General features: G+C 43.5%; 1 protein-coding gene across 1 annotated transcript in view; it reads left to right on the forward strand.

The window, feature by feature from the left end:
• Positions 1 to 13,890, forward strand: part of LOC121286120 (mucin-2-like) — a 65,816-nt gene that overhangs the window by 35,865 nt on the left and 16,061 nt on the right. The window contains exons 20-26 of the mRNA XM_041203109.1: positions 4,565 to 4,669; positions 4,798 to 4,989; positions 5,870 to 6,109; positions 6,204 to 6,360; positions 7,741 to 7,866; positions 8,267 to 8,408; positions 9,551 to 9,576. Coding sequence (XP_041059043.1) covers positions 4,565 to 4,669; positions 4,798 to 4,989; positions 5,870 to 6,109; positions 6,204 to 6,360; positions 7,741 to 7,866; positions 8,267 to 8,408; positions 9,551 to 9,576 — 988 coding nt within the window. The remainder of the gene's footprint in view (positions 1 to 4,564; positions 4,670 to 4,797; positions 4,990 to 5,869; positions 6,110 to 6,203; positions 6,361 to 7,740; positions 7,867 to 8,266; positions 8,409 to 9,550; positions 9,577 to 13,890) is intronic.

Consider the following 13,890-nt stretch of genomic DNA (forward strand, 5'->3'; position numbering starts at 1 on the left):
GCCAGACTTGCACCACGTACAGCAACACAAAAAGTGCTTCACATCTGATGACCAGGTTCTTACCCGCAATGGAGAGGGAGCGTTGCTCCCAGATGGCTGTTTTTTTTATACCTTAGCTACTCACTCCTCCCAGTTTCTAACACATGCCCTGGTCCCTCGGAACCATTTCCCCAGCACCTTTGGGCAATCTGACCTGATGGTGAAGGGGTTGAAGGATCGTACAGCCCAGTTCCCAAAGAATATAGCCTCCTTCTTGCTGTGATTTACCTTGGCTCCCAAGGTCAGTTCGAACTGATCACAGATGTTAATCAGTCTGCGCACCACTGAGCCATAGCTGACACTTAAGTGTTGGCTAGCCTTTCTGTATGGTGCAACTAAATTTCTCCTTTTACAAACACAGGCCTTACAAAGGAAGTGACTGAATAATTAGTCCTGAATGCATTTCCTAAACCCCCCACCCCACCACACCAGCCCACCATACCACCCCTGTTGCTCACTGGTCCAGGGACATGAAAATTATTTTGTAGGACGCACTGCCACAAGATTGTCTACCTCGGAATAAATCAGCAAAATGAACTGGAAACTATTTGCCATGTATGGATTAGCATTACACTAGTTGCATATACTAATACACATGGCCATCTGGGTGATTCCTTATTTGTTCTAGAATGTAAAACTTTAAAGGATTTATTTTCATTGGTTAGAACATTTTCACAAATCCCTTTGTGTGCAAGGTCATTGATACAGATAGCTCTCTTTTTGATTAATCAGTTGTTAATCAGTTTACCTTAAGTATGACAAGAATTTAATAGGTAGCTAGAGACATTGTTTATCATTCATTTATGGAATGTGAGCATCACTGGCAATTAAGGCCAGCATTTATTGCCCATCACTAACTGCCCTTGAGAAGGTGGTGGTGAGCCGCCTTCTTGAATCTGTGCAGCCCATGTGGTGTAGGTACACGTACAGTGCTGTTAGGGAGGGATTTCCAGGATTTTGACCCAATGACATTGAAGGACCAATGAAATATCCAAGCTAGAATGGTTTGTGACTTGAAGGGGAACTTGTAGGTGATGATGTTCCCATGTACCTGCTGCCACTTGGGTGCCAATCAAATGGATTGCTTTGTTTTGGATGGTGTTGAGCTTCCTGAACATTGTTGGAGCTGCACTCACCCAGGCAAGTGGAGAATGTTCCATCATAATATTGTCTTGTGCCTTAAATATGGTGGACAGGCTTCCAGGTGTCAGAAGGTGAGTTACTTATGCAGAATTCCCAGCCTAGACCTGCTCTTGTAGTCATAGTATTTATATAGCAGGTCAAATTACGTTTCTGGTTAATATGAACCCCAGGATGTTGACTGAGGGGGCTTCAGCAATGGTAATGCCATTCAGTGTCAAGGAGCAATGGTTAGATTTGCTTTTTTGTTGAAGATAGTCATTGCCTGACACTTTTGTAGCGCAAATGTTAATTGCCACTCATCAACCCAAGCCTACCCAGGTTGCTGCATGCAGGCAGGGACTGCTTCAACATCTGAGGAGTTGCAAATGGAACTGAACACTATACAGTCATAAGTGAACATTCCCACTTCTGACCTTATGATGAAGGAAAGGTAATTGATACAGATAACTCTCTATACATAGACTTGGTCATTTTTATTGAGGAGAATAACTCGCATTCAGCTTTGAAAGAACTCTGAATGAGAGGCCTGGATTTGGCAGTCAGCAGTGAAGTTTGCTGCTGAACTCATAGAAAGCTACTCACAAATATCTAATGATGTCTATGCTGTGAATTTCCCCTATGCTGGCCTTAGTTTGATCTTGGCAACAACTTAGGGGATCTCAAGGTGTCCAAAAGGCTATGCATCCAATCACATTGAAGAATTTTCACATACAGCAAATCAGAATATATAAAATACACTGAATAGCATTTACTATTTATAGATTTTACAGAGTGTGAAATAAAGCTTGGGACATACAAATGGGAATAAGGTAGAAACAGAAATATCAAAAACAAAATTTAAAAATTAATAATTTTTATTATATGAAAAAACAATGGAACTTGTTTCACAATTTAGAAATGTATAATTCAACAAATATAAAATTAGCTTTTCGTGGCCAAAGAGGTTGTAGTACACCATTTAAAATAAAATTACATCAGGCTTGGGCTGATGAGTGGCAAGTGACATTCACGCCACCCAAGTGCCAGGCAATGACCATTTCCAACAAGAGAGAATCTAACAATTGCCCCTTGACATTCAAAGCCATTAACATTGCTGAATCCCCTGCTATCAACATCCTGAGGGTTACCATTGACAAGAAACTGAACTGGTCTAGTCATATACACAAGGTGTCTACAAGAACAGGTCAGAGGCTAGGAATCCTGCAGCAAGTAACTCACCTCCTGACTCCCCAAGGCCTGTCTACCATTTACAAAGCACTAGTCTGAAGTGCGATGGAATACTCTCCAGATGCCTGGATGAGTGCAGCTCCAACAACACTCAAGAAGCTTGACACCATCCAGGACAAAGCAGCCCACTTGATTGGCATCCCATCCACAAACATTCACTCCCTCCACCACTCACATTGGCAACAGCATGTACCATCTACAAGATGCACTGCAGGAACTCACCAAGCCTCCTTGGACAGCACCTTGCAAACCCATGACCACTACCATCAAGAGGACAAGGGCAGCAGACAGATGGGAACACCGCCACCTTGAAGTTCCCCTCCAAGCCACTTACTATCCTAACTTGGAAAAATATCACTGTTCCTTCACTGTCACTGGGTCAAAATCCTGGAGGTCCCTTCCTAACAGCACTGTGGGTTCACCTACACTACAGGAACTGCAGCAGTTCAAGAAGGCAGCTCAGAGTAAAAAAAAATATTCAATAAGGTATAACTTTTTCTGAGGTTATTTACATTGACATTACAGTGTAAAAGGGGAAGATCACATCAGTTCAAATGATTCCTAAAGATTTCCATCCGCAGGTTCAATGGCCTACCCTGTGAAGGAGTAGGGAATAATTGACAGCAACTTCTAGATTTCTGTGTTTCACTTTGAATATGCTGACATCAGAAATTGCAATCAGTTTGATAGCTAAACGACAGTGACGCTAACAGCTTCACCATCATTTTTCTTTATTCATTCATGGGGTGTGGGCTTTGCTGACTGGGCCAGCATTTATTGCCCATCCCTAATTGCCCTTGAGAAGATGGTGGTGAGCTGCCTTCTTGAACCGCTGCAGTCCATGTGCTGTAGGTATGTCCACAGTGCTGTTAGAAAGGGAGTTCCAGGATTTTGACCCAGCGACAGTGAAGGAAAGGCAATATATTTCCAAGTCAGGATAGTGAGTGACTTAGAGGGGAACTTGCAGGTGTTGGTGTTCCCATCTATCTGCTGCCCTTGTCCTTCTAGGTGGTAGTGGTCATGGTTTTGGAAGGTGCTGTCTAAGGAGCCTTGGTGAACTCCTGCAGTGCATCTTGTAGATGGTACACACTGCTGCCACTGTGTGTTGATGGTGGAAGGAGTGAATGTTTGTGGATGTGATGCCAATCAAGCAGGCTGCTTTGTCCTGGACAGTGTCAAGCTTCTTGAGTGTTGTGGGAGCTGCACTCATCCAGGCAAGTGGGGAGTATTCCATTACACTCCTGACTTGTGACTTGTAGATGGTGGACAGGCTTTGGGGAGCCAGGAGGTGAGTTACTTGCTGTAGGATCCTCGCCTCTGACCTGCTCTTGTAGCCACAATATTTGTATGGCAAGTCCAGTTCAGTTTCTGGTTAATGGTAACCCCCAGGATGTTGATAGTGGGGAATTCAGCAATGGTAATATCATTGCATATCAAGGGGCCATGATTGAATTCTCTCTTGTTGGAAATGGTCATTGCCTGACAGATATGTGGCGCGAATGTTGCTTGCCACTTGTCAGCCCAAGCTTGGATATTGTCCAGGTCTTGGCGCATTTGGACATGGACTGTTTCAGTGTCTGAGGAGCTGCACGTGGTGCTGAACATTGTGCAATCACCATTATGACTGCAAATTCTGGGCCATGAGTATTGTTAACAATCAATGATAGATATTAAAAATAATGAACCCATAGTTTCTGGTAAAACGTTTGATCACAGTCTATAGCCATGTATAGATGTCATACAGATGTCATGGGAAATGATACAGATGCAAGTTCTTTCCTTGAAACTTCGGATATAAAAGGAATTTATTTTGTCGCCCTTTATGTGTGAGGCCATTTCATAAAATTTCAGGGCACCTAAATCATACTGAATTGATCAATTCAGGTTTTCCTAGAGTCATTTTCTGCACTTGCAACTAATTGCAAGTAAATTACAGTGCAACATAGAGGAGAAGACAATTTGATTGTGTACAAATAGGTAATGGTATTTGTGTTTTATTTAGCCAGGGCCTTCATTTATTGTGAAGATTTAAGCATTATTGATGATGCAATATTCATTATAATGAAATGTTATAACCCACTAATTATAAAATTAGCTTAATTATTAAACAATGTTAGTGTGCCATCACACAAATTCCCTTTGTTGTTCACTGCAGGATCGGTGCAATCAAGGAAAAGGCACAATCCAAATATTAATAGACAGTGTTCCATGCTGTGAAAGAGGAGTGACGTGTTCAAGAATTATCAGAATTTTATTTGAGGTATGTGTTCTCAGTTCATCAATCTGCAGTCACTAAAATGCTGTAGCTGGCATTGTGTTACAATATTTGCCTTTATTTCTAACATGCCTATCGTGATCACACATTCTAAATCATTGGGATTTCTTCAGGATAAAGAATTGAAACTAACTGATGGCAGAGTGATTAGAACTGTGAATTCTCATGGTCAAACCCAGTGCGCAGATGATTCCTATTCACTTCACACTGTTGGACTCTATCTAATCCTTACATTTTCCAATGGGATCACTGTGATATGGGACAAACGCACAAGAGTTTCAATCACACTGGATCCAAGATGGAAGGTAAGTGCATCGTTCAAAGTACTAATATTTCCTCATTTGGACTAATTTATTAGTGTAGAAAATATATTAGGAAAGAACAACCATTTCAGGCACAAAGGACATGTTTGTTTGCAGAAACAAATGTGCTACTTCCCATATTATGTACAATATACTGTAGACCATTACAATGAAAAAGATTATAGAATGTTGAACTCAGCATGCCTGAGGAAAAAAAACAATTCATATAATTTGTTTTTCTTTGGAATGTGATGTAGAATTGTAATTTCCATCACCAAATGTGTTAAAGTAAGGTGAAGTACCTTAAGGTAAAGTAACCAGAAGTACCAGTGAAGATGAATCGAGGCAGTTCACTGAATCTTGTGACACACAGGAGTTAGTGTCTTTTTGGACAGGTGAAGAATGAACAGTTGAAAATGATATAATTGGTTATTCTGTGAATGTGAATTTCCTAGCTGAAATTTACTTGAGCATTACGCCCCAGGAGCTGATGGCAGAATGTTAAGTGTGGGTGCTAGTACTGCCGATCCTTTGGGACCTAGCCTGGGATCAGCTTCCCTCCCAGGCCTATCCTGCCGGCCAACTGAGTGTCGGAGCTGGCCAATTTTCCACTTCCCCGAGAACCGATCAGCTGCAGCAGAGCTGTCCGTTTGATACCCAAAATTTGTTGGTGGCAGGAAGCCCCAGCCTCAAAATGGCCTCATGGTGGCACCAACCGGTACGAGGAGCAGCAGATCTGCTGATTTCATATCCATTTGGGGAACTACTTTAAAGTTGTCTTGCCATTGAATGCTTAAAAGAAATGTCACTATTATAGTGATTACGATCTTTTAAATTATTATATATTAGAATATATTAAGATGTATGTACACATTTATTTCAGAACAAAATATGTGGTCTTTGTGGAAATTTCAATGGTGATGTTGTAGATGATCTAACAACAAAAGGAAACTCTGTAGTGGCAAACGTGTTGGAATTTGGAAACAGCTGGAAGTCAACAATGTCCTGTTCAAATGCAGTGAATCAAACTTTTCCTTGTGACAGAAACCCATACTGTTTAGCATGGGCTCAAAGGAAGTGTAGCATAATCAAGGATACGGTGTTTCAAGCATGCCATAAAAAGGTAAGTTTATTATCAAATGTGTTACTAGTAACTAGAGTGTATCCTCTTTCAAGATATCTTGTTGCTTCTGACACTGTGTCCTAACACTCATCAGGTTGACCCAACTCCATTCTATGAAGCCTGTGTCCAAGAAGCTTGTGCCTGTGACTTGGAAGGGAAACATCTGGGTTTCTGTACCGCTGTAGCAGTGTATGCAGAAGCTTGTAACAAAGCTGGCGTTTGTATTCGCTGGAGAACCCCAGACCTGTGCCGTAAGGATATGCGCTATTACGAATTGAGGAACATTATTGCGATTATTTTATATACATAGTATATATGTATATTTACATGTATTTGCTCAAATGTGGTATCACAGTAAAAATAATATATACAGGGTAAAGGAAAAGATATAAGCCAGGATTTTTGTCGGGTGGGCGCAGGGCGTGTGCCCGGGAGCGGTCATGAAGCTGACCACCGCCCGCAATCGGGCCCCGACATCGATTTCATGCTGGCTGTCCAATTAACGGGCAGCCAGCGTGAAACGCACGCTGCAGCGCTCAGTGCTGCCGGGGCTGAGCCGGGACGAGTGCAAGCGCGGAAGTTTGCGCATGCGCGGGTGCGCACATTGAAAGCTCCTTGTGGCAAAGAGCTGTTTCAGGAAGCTGAAGGTTTAAAAATTAAAAACTTAGCAATGTTAAAAACATGTCCCGTCATGTGACTCTGTCACATGAGCAGGCACATGTTATAAATGAAATTAAAATTTTTTTTTAATTGCTGTTGGAAACCTCATCCCACCTGTGGATGAAGTTTCATAAAAAATCCAAAGGCTGTTTGGCCTTTTTGCCTGCCAACCGTAAGGTTGGATGGGCAGTGAAAAATTTCATTTAATTATTACTTTATTGGCCTTAATAGGCCTGTTAGTTGTCAGCAGGCAGGGTCAGGAATCTGTTTACCGACTCAAACAGCCCGCCAGTCTCGGTAAACAGATGCCCGACACTTTAACACCCAAAATATCTGAGCCAAACCCACCATTCTCTTCCAGTTAAATTTCAACTCTGGTGTGCAGATATGGCTTCCCACTTTAACAAGGATGTACTAGCCTTGGAAAGGGTATGGTGATAGCTTATCAGCATGTTCCCTGCAATAAAGGGACTTAGATGTGGTTTATGTGGCTTATATTGTCCTGACAGATAGGTTGGCTAAAGGATGATCCAACCATGGTGCTTAAAATAATAAAGGGAATTGGTTAGGGAATCCAGTACAAAGACAAGTCCAGTACAAAAATGTAACTTAGACAGGATAAGTGAATCCAGAAAAAGCTCTTCCCTCAAGCGTTTTGAGAATATGGAAAGCACTGTCCCAGAAAAATGTGGTAATAACATCAATTAAGGATTTTAAAAGGGAGAGAAATACTTGGTTTCAAGAAATATAGATAAACAACATGACCTCGAATTAAGAAGATAAAACTACCTTTTCTAAAAGAAACATGTATCCAGATCTTTGGACCAAATAGCTTCTTCTGTTTTTATAATAAACAGGCTGAATGGCAATTTCTGTATCGTACATCCCTGTGAATCATTCATAGATTATGTAACTTGCTTTAGTTGACTAAACAGAATTAATGTGATTATATATTAACTTCTGTTTTGCAGCTGTGTATTGTGACTATTATAACAATCCTGATGAATGCAGTTGGCATTATCAACCATGTGGAACGTTAACAACCAGAACATGTTCGGACCATTATGTTGGAAAGAAGTTCTCTGCCATACTTGAAGGTTTAAACTACATTATTCTCCCTTTATATCATCAGATAATATTCCTGTTTAGATATTTTACATTTGGTTCATAATTGGTATTTCTTGGATTTAAAATCATTATGCTACCACTTTTGTCATATATATTCTACAACTTGATAAAAATGCAAAAAGGCATTTCTGACAACTTCAATGAAACAAAATAACTTTAATTTATTCAGTATTCAGCAGATTTGATAATTTTGAGTTCTGATTTTCACTTAGAATAGCTATTTATCCTGAATGGAGAACAAAGTTTGTGACTCCATGACTTACGGTGAACATGGATGAAATATGCAATAATAAGCATAAGTAGGTTTAACATTGACTATGTATTTCAAAAATCTTATCATCACATGTTACTTTTTGTTAATTAATATAGGTTGTTATGCAAAGTGCCCAGTGAGTGCTCCTTATTTGGATGAAAATATCATGAAGTGCGTTAAGTTACCTGATTGCACATGTTACTATAATGGACAGATATTGCAACCAGGTGAAGTAACAAGGAATGACTGCGAAGAATGGTAAAGTATCTATAATGATGCATTTTCTTATTTCATCAAACTCTGCTTGTGACATAATCAAATTAGGTGCACTGTTTTTCCTATGCCTACCCGTTAGTAGCTGAGGAGGGTGAGCATTGCTTGGGTTGGTGGTCTTTCCTGGCTGCAAAGTTTTGGTGCATCAATTTATCTGACTGATGTTTCTCCCCCATGCACACCAGGAACCATTGATTTTCCAACTATAAAAGAGAGGTAAAGTGATACCAGTTCGGCATCTACTTCTTATTGCCCTGAAATTTCCAGGGTTTCCACAGGGATATCCAAAACCTTCACCGACATTAGTGCAGGAATTGTTTTGGAATGGATGTAAGGGGAGAAGGACATAATGTCATTCTTGGTTCAATTCACTCTAGGAATGTTGCTAGGATGCCCATATGGATGTATACTAAAAGAGACCCTCGTACCTCCCCATCACATTGGAGGACCTGAAAGGACCAGCTGGAAGCCTGAAAACATGAGTTTTTCTTTCCCCACAAGGAGGCACTAAATTCTTAGGCTGGTGACCTTCCATCTCCTGTCTTTGACAGAAGCCAGAGGGCCATGAGATACTGATCGGTTGTGCTGCCATAGGCTGTCTTTGTGTCCCAGATTCTGAGAATAGAACATGCCAAGGGCATGTCATCACTGTGCTAATAATGTGAATCCAAAGTTCCAAGTGGTTCAGGTCAGGGCAGATGCAGTGCATTTAGTGACCTAGATCAGGAGGGAATAACAGGTGAATCAGTAAAGCTTTTTGATTTGACTCCATCATCCTTGTCAACATTACAGAGAAAAATATCAATAGCATCTATATATATTCCAATGGGCTACAATTCAATTCAAAAAAGTGAATCTAATGAAAATAATTCATTTTGTTTTTGTTGATAAGAATTAGAGCAAAAATGTTCTTTTTTACCTTCAAGACACATTTATGCAATCGTTCTACAAATGTATTACATGATTGCATATCTAGTTTATGAAGTCACTCATCCGTTTTGACTCCATGATGTTTGTGGGATTGCAAGAATTTCTGTGTTTCTTGCAGTGACTGTACTTACACTGGGAGCAGGGTGGGCTAGGGGGTTGAGACAATGTTGTGAAATTTTTTATTCTTTTGTTTACAGTAAATGCCGCAATGGAAATCTTACATGTAAGTGATTTATTTTTGCAAACAGTTAAAATGTGTGACATAGTAGATCAATGAATTGCTAGATGCTAGTATCCTTAAGAATAATTTGTTGCTTTATATCAATACAATGGTTAGCAAAGCATGCCCCCAACTTAATTTTCAAATCACACTTTAAAGCTTGACATTGCAAATAGGTATCTGAACTCTTCATAAACAAAAGAATTAATGATATCTTAAGAATGAGTGATGGCAATGGAACTTATGCAGCTCCAAGGTCATCTTGGAGGAAGCCACTAGAATGGGCATATGGTAAGAATCTGCAAGTGCCACCTTTGGCACTTTGAATCTCTTTCTTGTTATTCATGAATACAGATGATACGACCATGAGTTCAATGTCTGTTACGTGATCAGCTCTTTTACGTTTTTACACAAGGCTTTGGCCTGAATTCTACCCTCAGGTTGCGCCTGCAATTGGCGCGGTGGAAGTGGGTATAAAACCCGCTCCCAGCCAAGGTCGCGCTGTGTACGCGATCTTACACTGGGCTGGCCAATTAAGGCCCACCCAGTGTTAAACATGACTGCCGGATCCGTTTCCCATGTGCGAGGGCGGGAACGCATCAGATGCCGGGCCGAATGGGGTATTCAAAAACGGAACAGGCAGCTCCCTGAAGGCTGCCAGGTGTTGTGGGGGAGGCTGAAGGAGCTGTTTAGAAGCTATCTAAGATAACTGGTGTGTGGTCATGGCCTCAGAACCTGGACATCATGGAAGACAGGAGGGCAAGTCAGGTGGGCACTTTGCCCTCCCCCCCCCAGCCGGTTCTTAGATGAGTGCCTGGGAGTGCTGTTCGAGGAGGTGAGTGCCAGGCAACATATACTAATGCTCAGAAATGGCAAGAGAAGGCTGTCCCACCTGACCAAGAAGACCTGGACAGAGGTCGCCGCCAGGTCAGTGGGCACGACATGGTGTGCCACATGTGGCTTCAGTGACATAAAATGTTCACTGACCTTCTGCGGTCAGCAAGGGTAAATGCATAGGTGGCATGGACCTGTGCAAGGAACTTTAGGTGGGTGCCCATTGCTCGGAACATTCAGGGGTCTAGGACTATGTATGCCAACTGGCACTGAAGCCTGCCCTGCCAAGGCTGGGATGTCAGCATGATTGGCCTGAGTGTATTGCAGGGTGAGATGTGCCCCAGTGACACGGATCATCTAATGCCTGGGTGGGCTGTGGGGAGGTTCCAGGAAAGGACCTTCAGGGAGGCAGAACAATAATGAGTCTCTCTATTTTTCCCTGTCAGGAGAAAAGCAGTCATAATACTGCGGAGCACCGCAGAACGGGTGGAGGAGTGCCAAATCTGTGCATCCACACGAAGCACGAAAGCGTTGCATGGAAGTTAGAATGCCACTGGCCAGCTCACTCCTCTGGTCATGGTGAGGCAGAGCTCACTGCCAGTGTGAGAAATGCATGAGGCACCTAATCTCTCTGCTGGGTGCCCTTCCATCAATGGTGAGCAGGGAGGTACAAATGCAGCTCATGCTGGTGGAGGAGCTGCCTGTCGTCTCTGTGGGCTCCCCTCAAGGGTGCTGCAGATGAGGGCACCAGTTCCTCCACCCCTCTGCCATCTGATGATGCCGTGGCAACTGGGGGGTGCCCAGCCAGGCAGAGCCTGCTCAGGCTCCAGCAGCCAGAGGACGACCGCCAAGGTCATTAGGGCCACCAGGACAGCAGAGTCAGCTGGCTGCCTCCAACGCCATTGTCAGAAAGTGGGGGGGACCCAAGATGCAGCACCCGCAGTTAAAGACACCTTTAGCACAGCAGGGGCATGTCACGGAGTGGCATTATTTGCATTAATTATTTTGACATTTGTGTTAGGGATGGACACTTTGTTTGTTCTTTGTTTGTTCATGTGATGTAACATAAACATTTATTTTACTCATATGGACTGAGTTGGCCGGATGGCATGAATAGGTGCCAGATGCAGCACAGGCTTGTAAAAGAATGGCAGTGTGTGGCACTGGCGCACTGGGTTGGGTTCTCATTTATTGATTGTTAGCAAAGGAGACAATGCTATTGGCTTGATGAGGCATTGATGCCTTGGACGCCTAGCAGAAGGCTCACTGGATCAAAGCATCCCTGATCAAAGCATCCCTGTCCCCAAGAAGGTTCCTGGCCTCTGCCTCGAGGTCCTCTCCCCACGCCTCCCCAGGCTTTTCCTCTGAGCCATCACTTTCCTCAGCCTCCACTAGGTCCCCCCTTGCTAAAGCCAGGTTGTGCAATGCACAGCATGCAACGACTATGAGGGAGACGTGCTCTGGAGGATACTACAGTGCTCCCCCTTGACCGATCCAGTCATCTGAAGCGCATCTTCAGCAGCCTGATGCTCCTCTCCACCACCGCCCTTGTGGAGGCATGACTCCTGTTGTATCTCTCCTCAGTCTCAATTTTTGAGTAATGGAGTGGGGTCATCAGCCACCTCTTCAAGGGATAGCCCGTGTCACCCAGGAGCCATCCATCCACTTGTGCAGGAGCCATGAACAACTTTGGTACCTGTGAGTGCCGCAAGATGTAAGCATCGTGTGAGCTCCCAGGGTAACGGGCACAAACTTGGAGAATCCATGTCCTGTGGTCACATACGATTCATTGAGTGGAACCCCTTTATGTTGACCAAAGCTCTAGGCTCACCTGCTGGCGCCTTGATGGCTACATGAGTTCAATCTATTACACCCTGGACATGGGGGAACCCAGCCATCGCAGCAGAGCCTTGTGCTCTCTCTGCCTGGCTCGCCTCGTCTGTCCAGAAGTGGATGAATTTGCGGATGTGTCCAAAGATAGCATCAGTCATAAGCTTGACACAGCTATGTGCAGCTGATTCAGAAAAGCTGCACGGATCCCCCACTAAGCCCTGAAAAGAATCAAATACATAGAAGTTTAGAGCCACTGTGACCTTCAAAGAAACCAGCATGGGGTGTCCACCCATGCCGCTGGAGGTGATTTCCGGACCTATCATGTGACATATTGCTGCCACTGTGTCCCTGGAGAAGCGGAGCCACCTGCAGGACTGGACCTCAGACCTCTGGAGGTAGTTAGATCGCTGCCTGAATACTCTAGATGCTGGGTAGTTGCATTTTTGGTGTGCCCTCCTGCCTTGGCCTCCCTGCTGGCCCTGCACCAACTGAGCCCATGTCTCTCCTCTTAAAGGTCTGTCCCTGGAACATTGACCACGCCCAGCGGCCTCCTCTCCCTCCTGCCCCTCCCTTCCTCTTCAGTGGATGTTCCACCAGCGGAATACACTAGCCCCATTAGATGGCATGCAGAGGAGCAGTGCCTTGAAGGAGCGCTGTACTGCAATACTCAGGGGAACCTTCCAGGGAAGATGAGGATCTGAGATGCTGAAAGGCAGGCTTGACAATCAAACAAGATGCTAAGAAACTCTGGGACAACTCTGTACTCACACAGCAATGAACTGGCAATGACAGAGAAAGTACTGTTGCTGCTCTTATATCCCAATCACGGATGAGAAAATGAAACCTCCCTGTCGCTTGCCATTTTAACACTCCAACCTGCTCTCTTGCCCACATGTCTGTCCTTGGCTTGCTGCATTGTTCCAGTGAAGCCCAACGTAAACTGGAGGAACAACACCTCATCTTCCGACTAGGGACTTTACAGCCTTCCGGACTGAATATTGAATTCAACAACTTTAGGTCGTGAGCTCCCTCCCCCATCCCCACCCCCTTTCTGTTTCCCCCTTCCTTTTTTTTTCAATAAATTATAAAGATTTTCCTTTTCCCACCTAGTTCCATTATATAAAAAAAAAACCCCACTAGAGCTATACCTTGAGTGCCCTACCATCCATTCTTAATTAGCACATTCGTTTAGATAATATCACCAACTTTAACTTTAACACCTATGTGTTCTATTGTACTATTGTCGTTGACATCTTTTGATGATCTTCTATCACTGCTTGTTTGTCCCTACAACCACACCCCCCCCACCTCTCTCTCTCTCTATCTCTCCGCCCCTCACACACACACCTTAAACCAGCTTATATTTCAACTCTTTCTTGGACTCGAACTCAAGTTCTGTCGAAGGGTCATGAGGACTCGAAACGTCAACTCTTTTCTTCTCCGCCGATGCTGCCAGACCTGCTGAGTTTTTCCAGGTAATTCTGTTTTTGTTTATAATTTCCGCATACCTGTTTTGCCCGTGCGACAAGCTAGAAATCACACGGGCAATATAAAATCACGGTCAATAAGCTTTTTAATAGCCTTAATTGGCCCTTTAATTGTCAGTGGGTGCAGTTCCGACTCCTGCACGTGCCTGCCAACCTCAATATT

The sequence above is a fragment of the Carcharodon carcharias genome, chromosome 13, assembly GCF_017639515.1.
Source record: "Carcharodon carcharias isolate sCarCar2 chromosome 13, sCarCar2.pri, whole genome shotgun sequence".
In the NCBI taxonomy this organism is placed as follows: Eukaryota; Metazoa; Chordata; class Chondrichthyes; order Lamniformes; family Lamnidae; genus Carcharodon; species Carcharodon carcharias.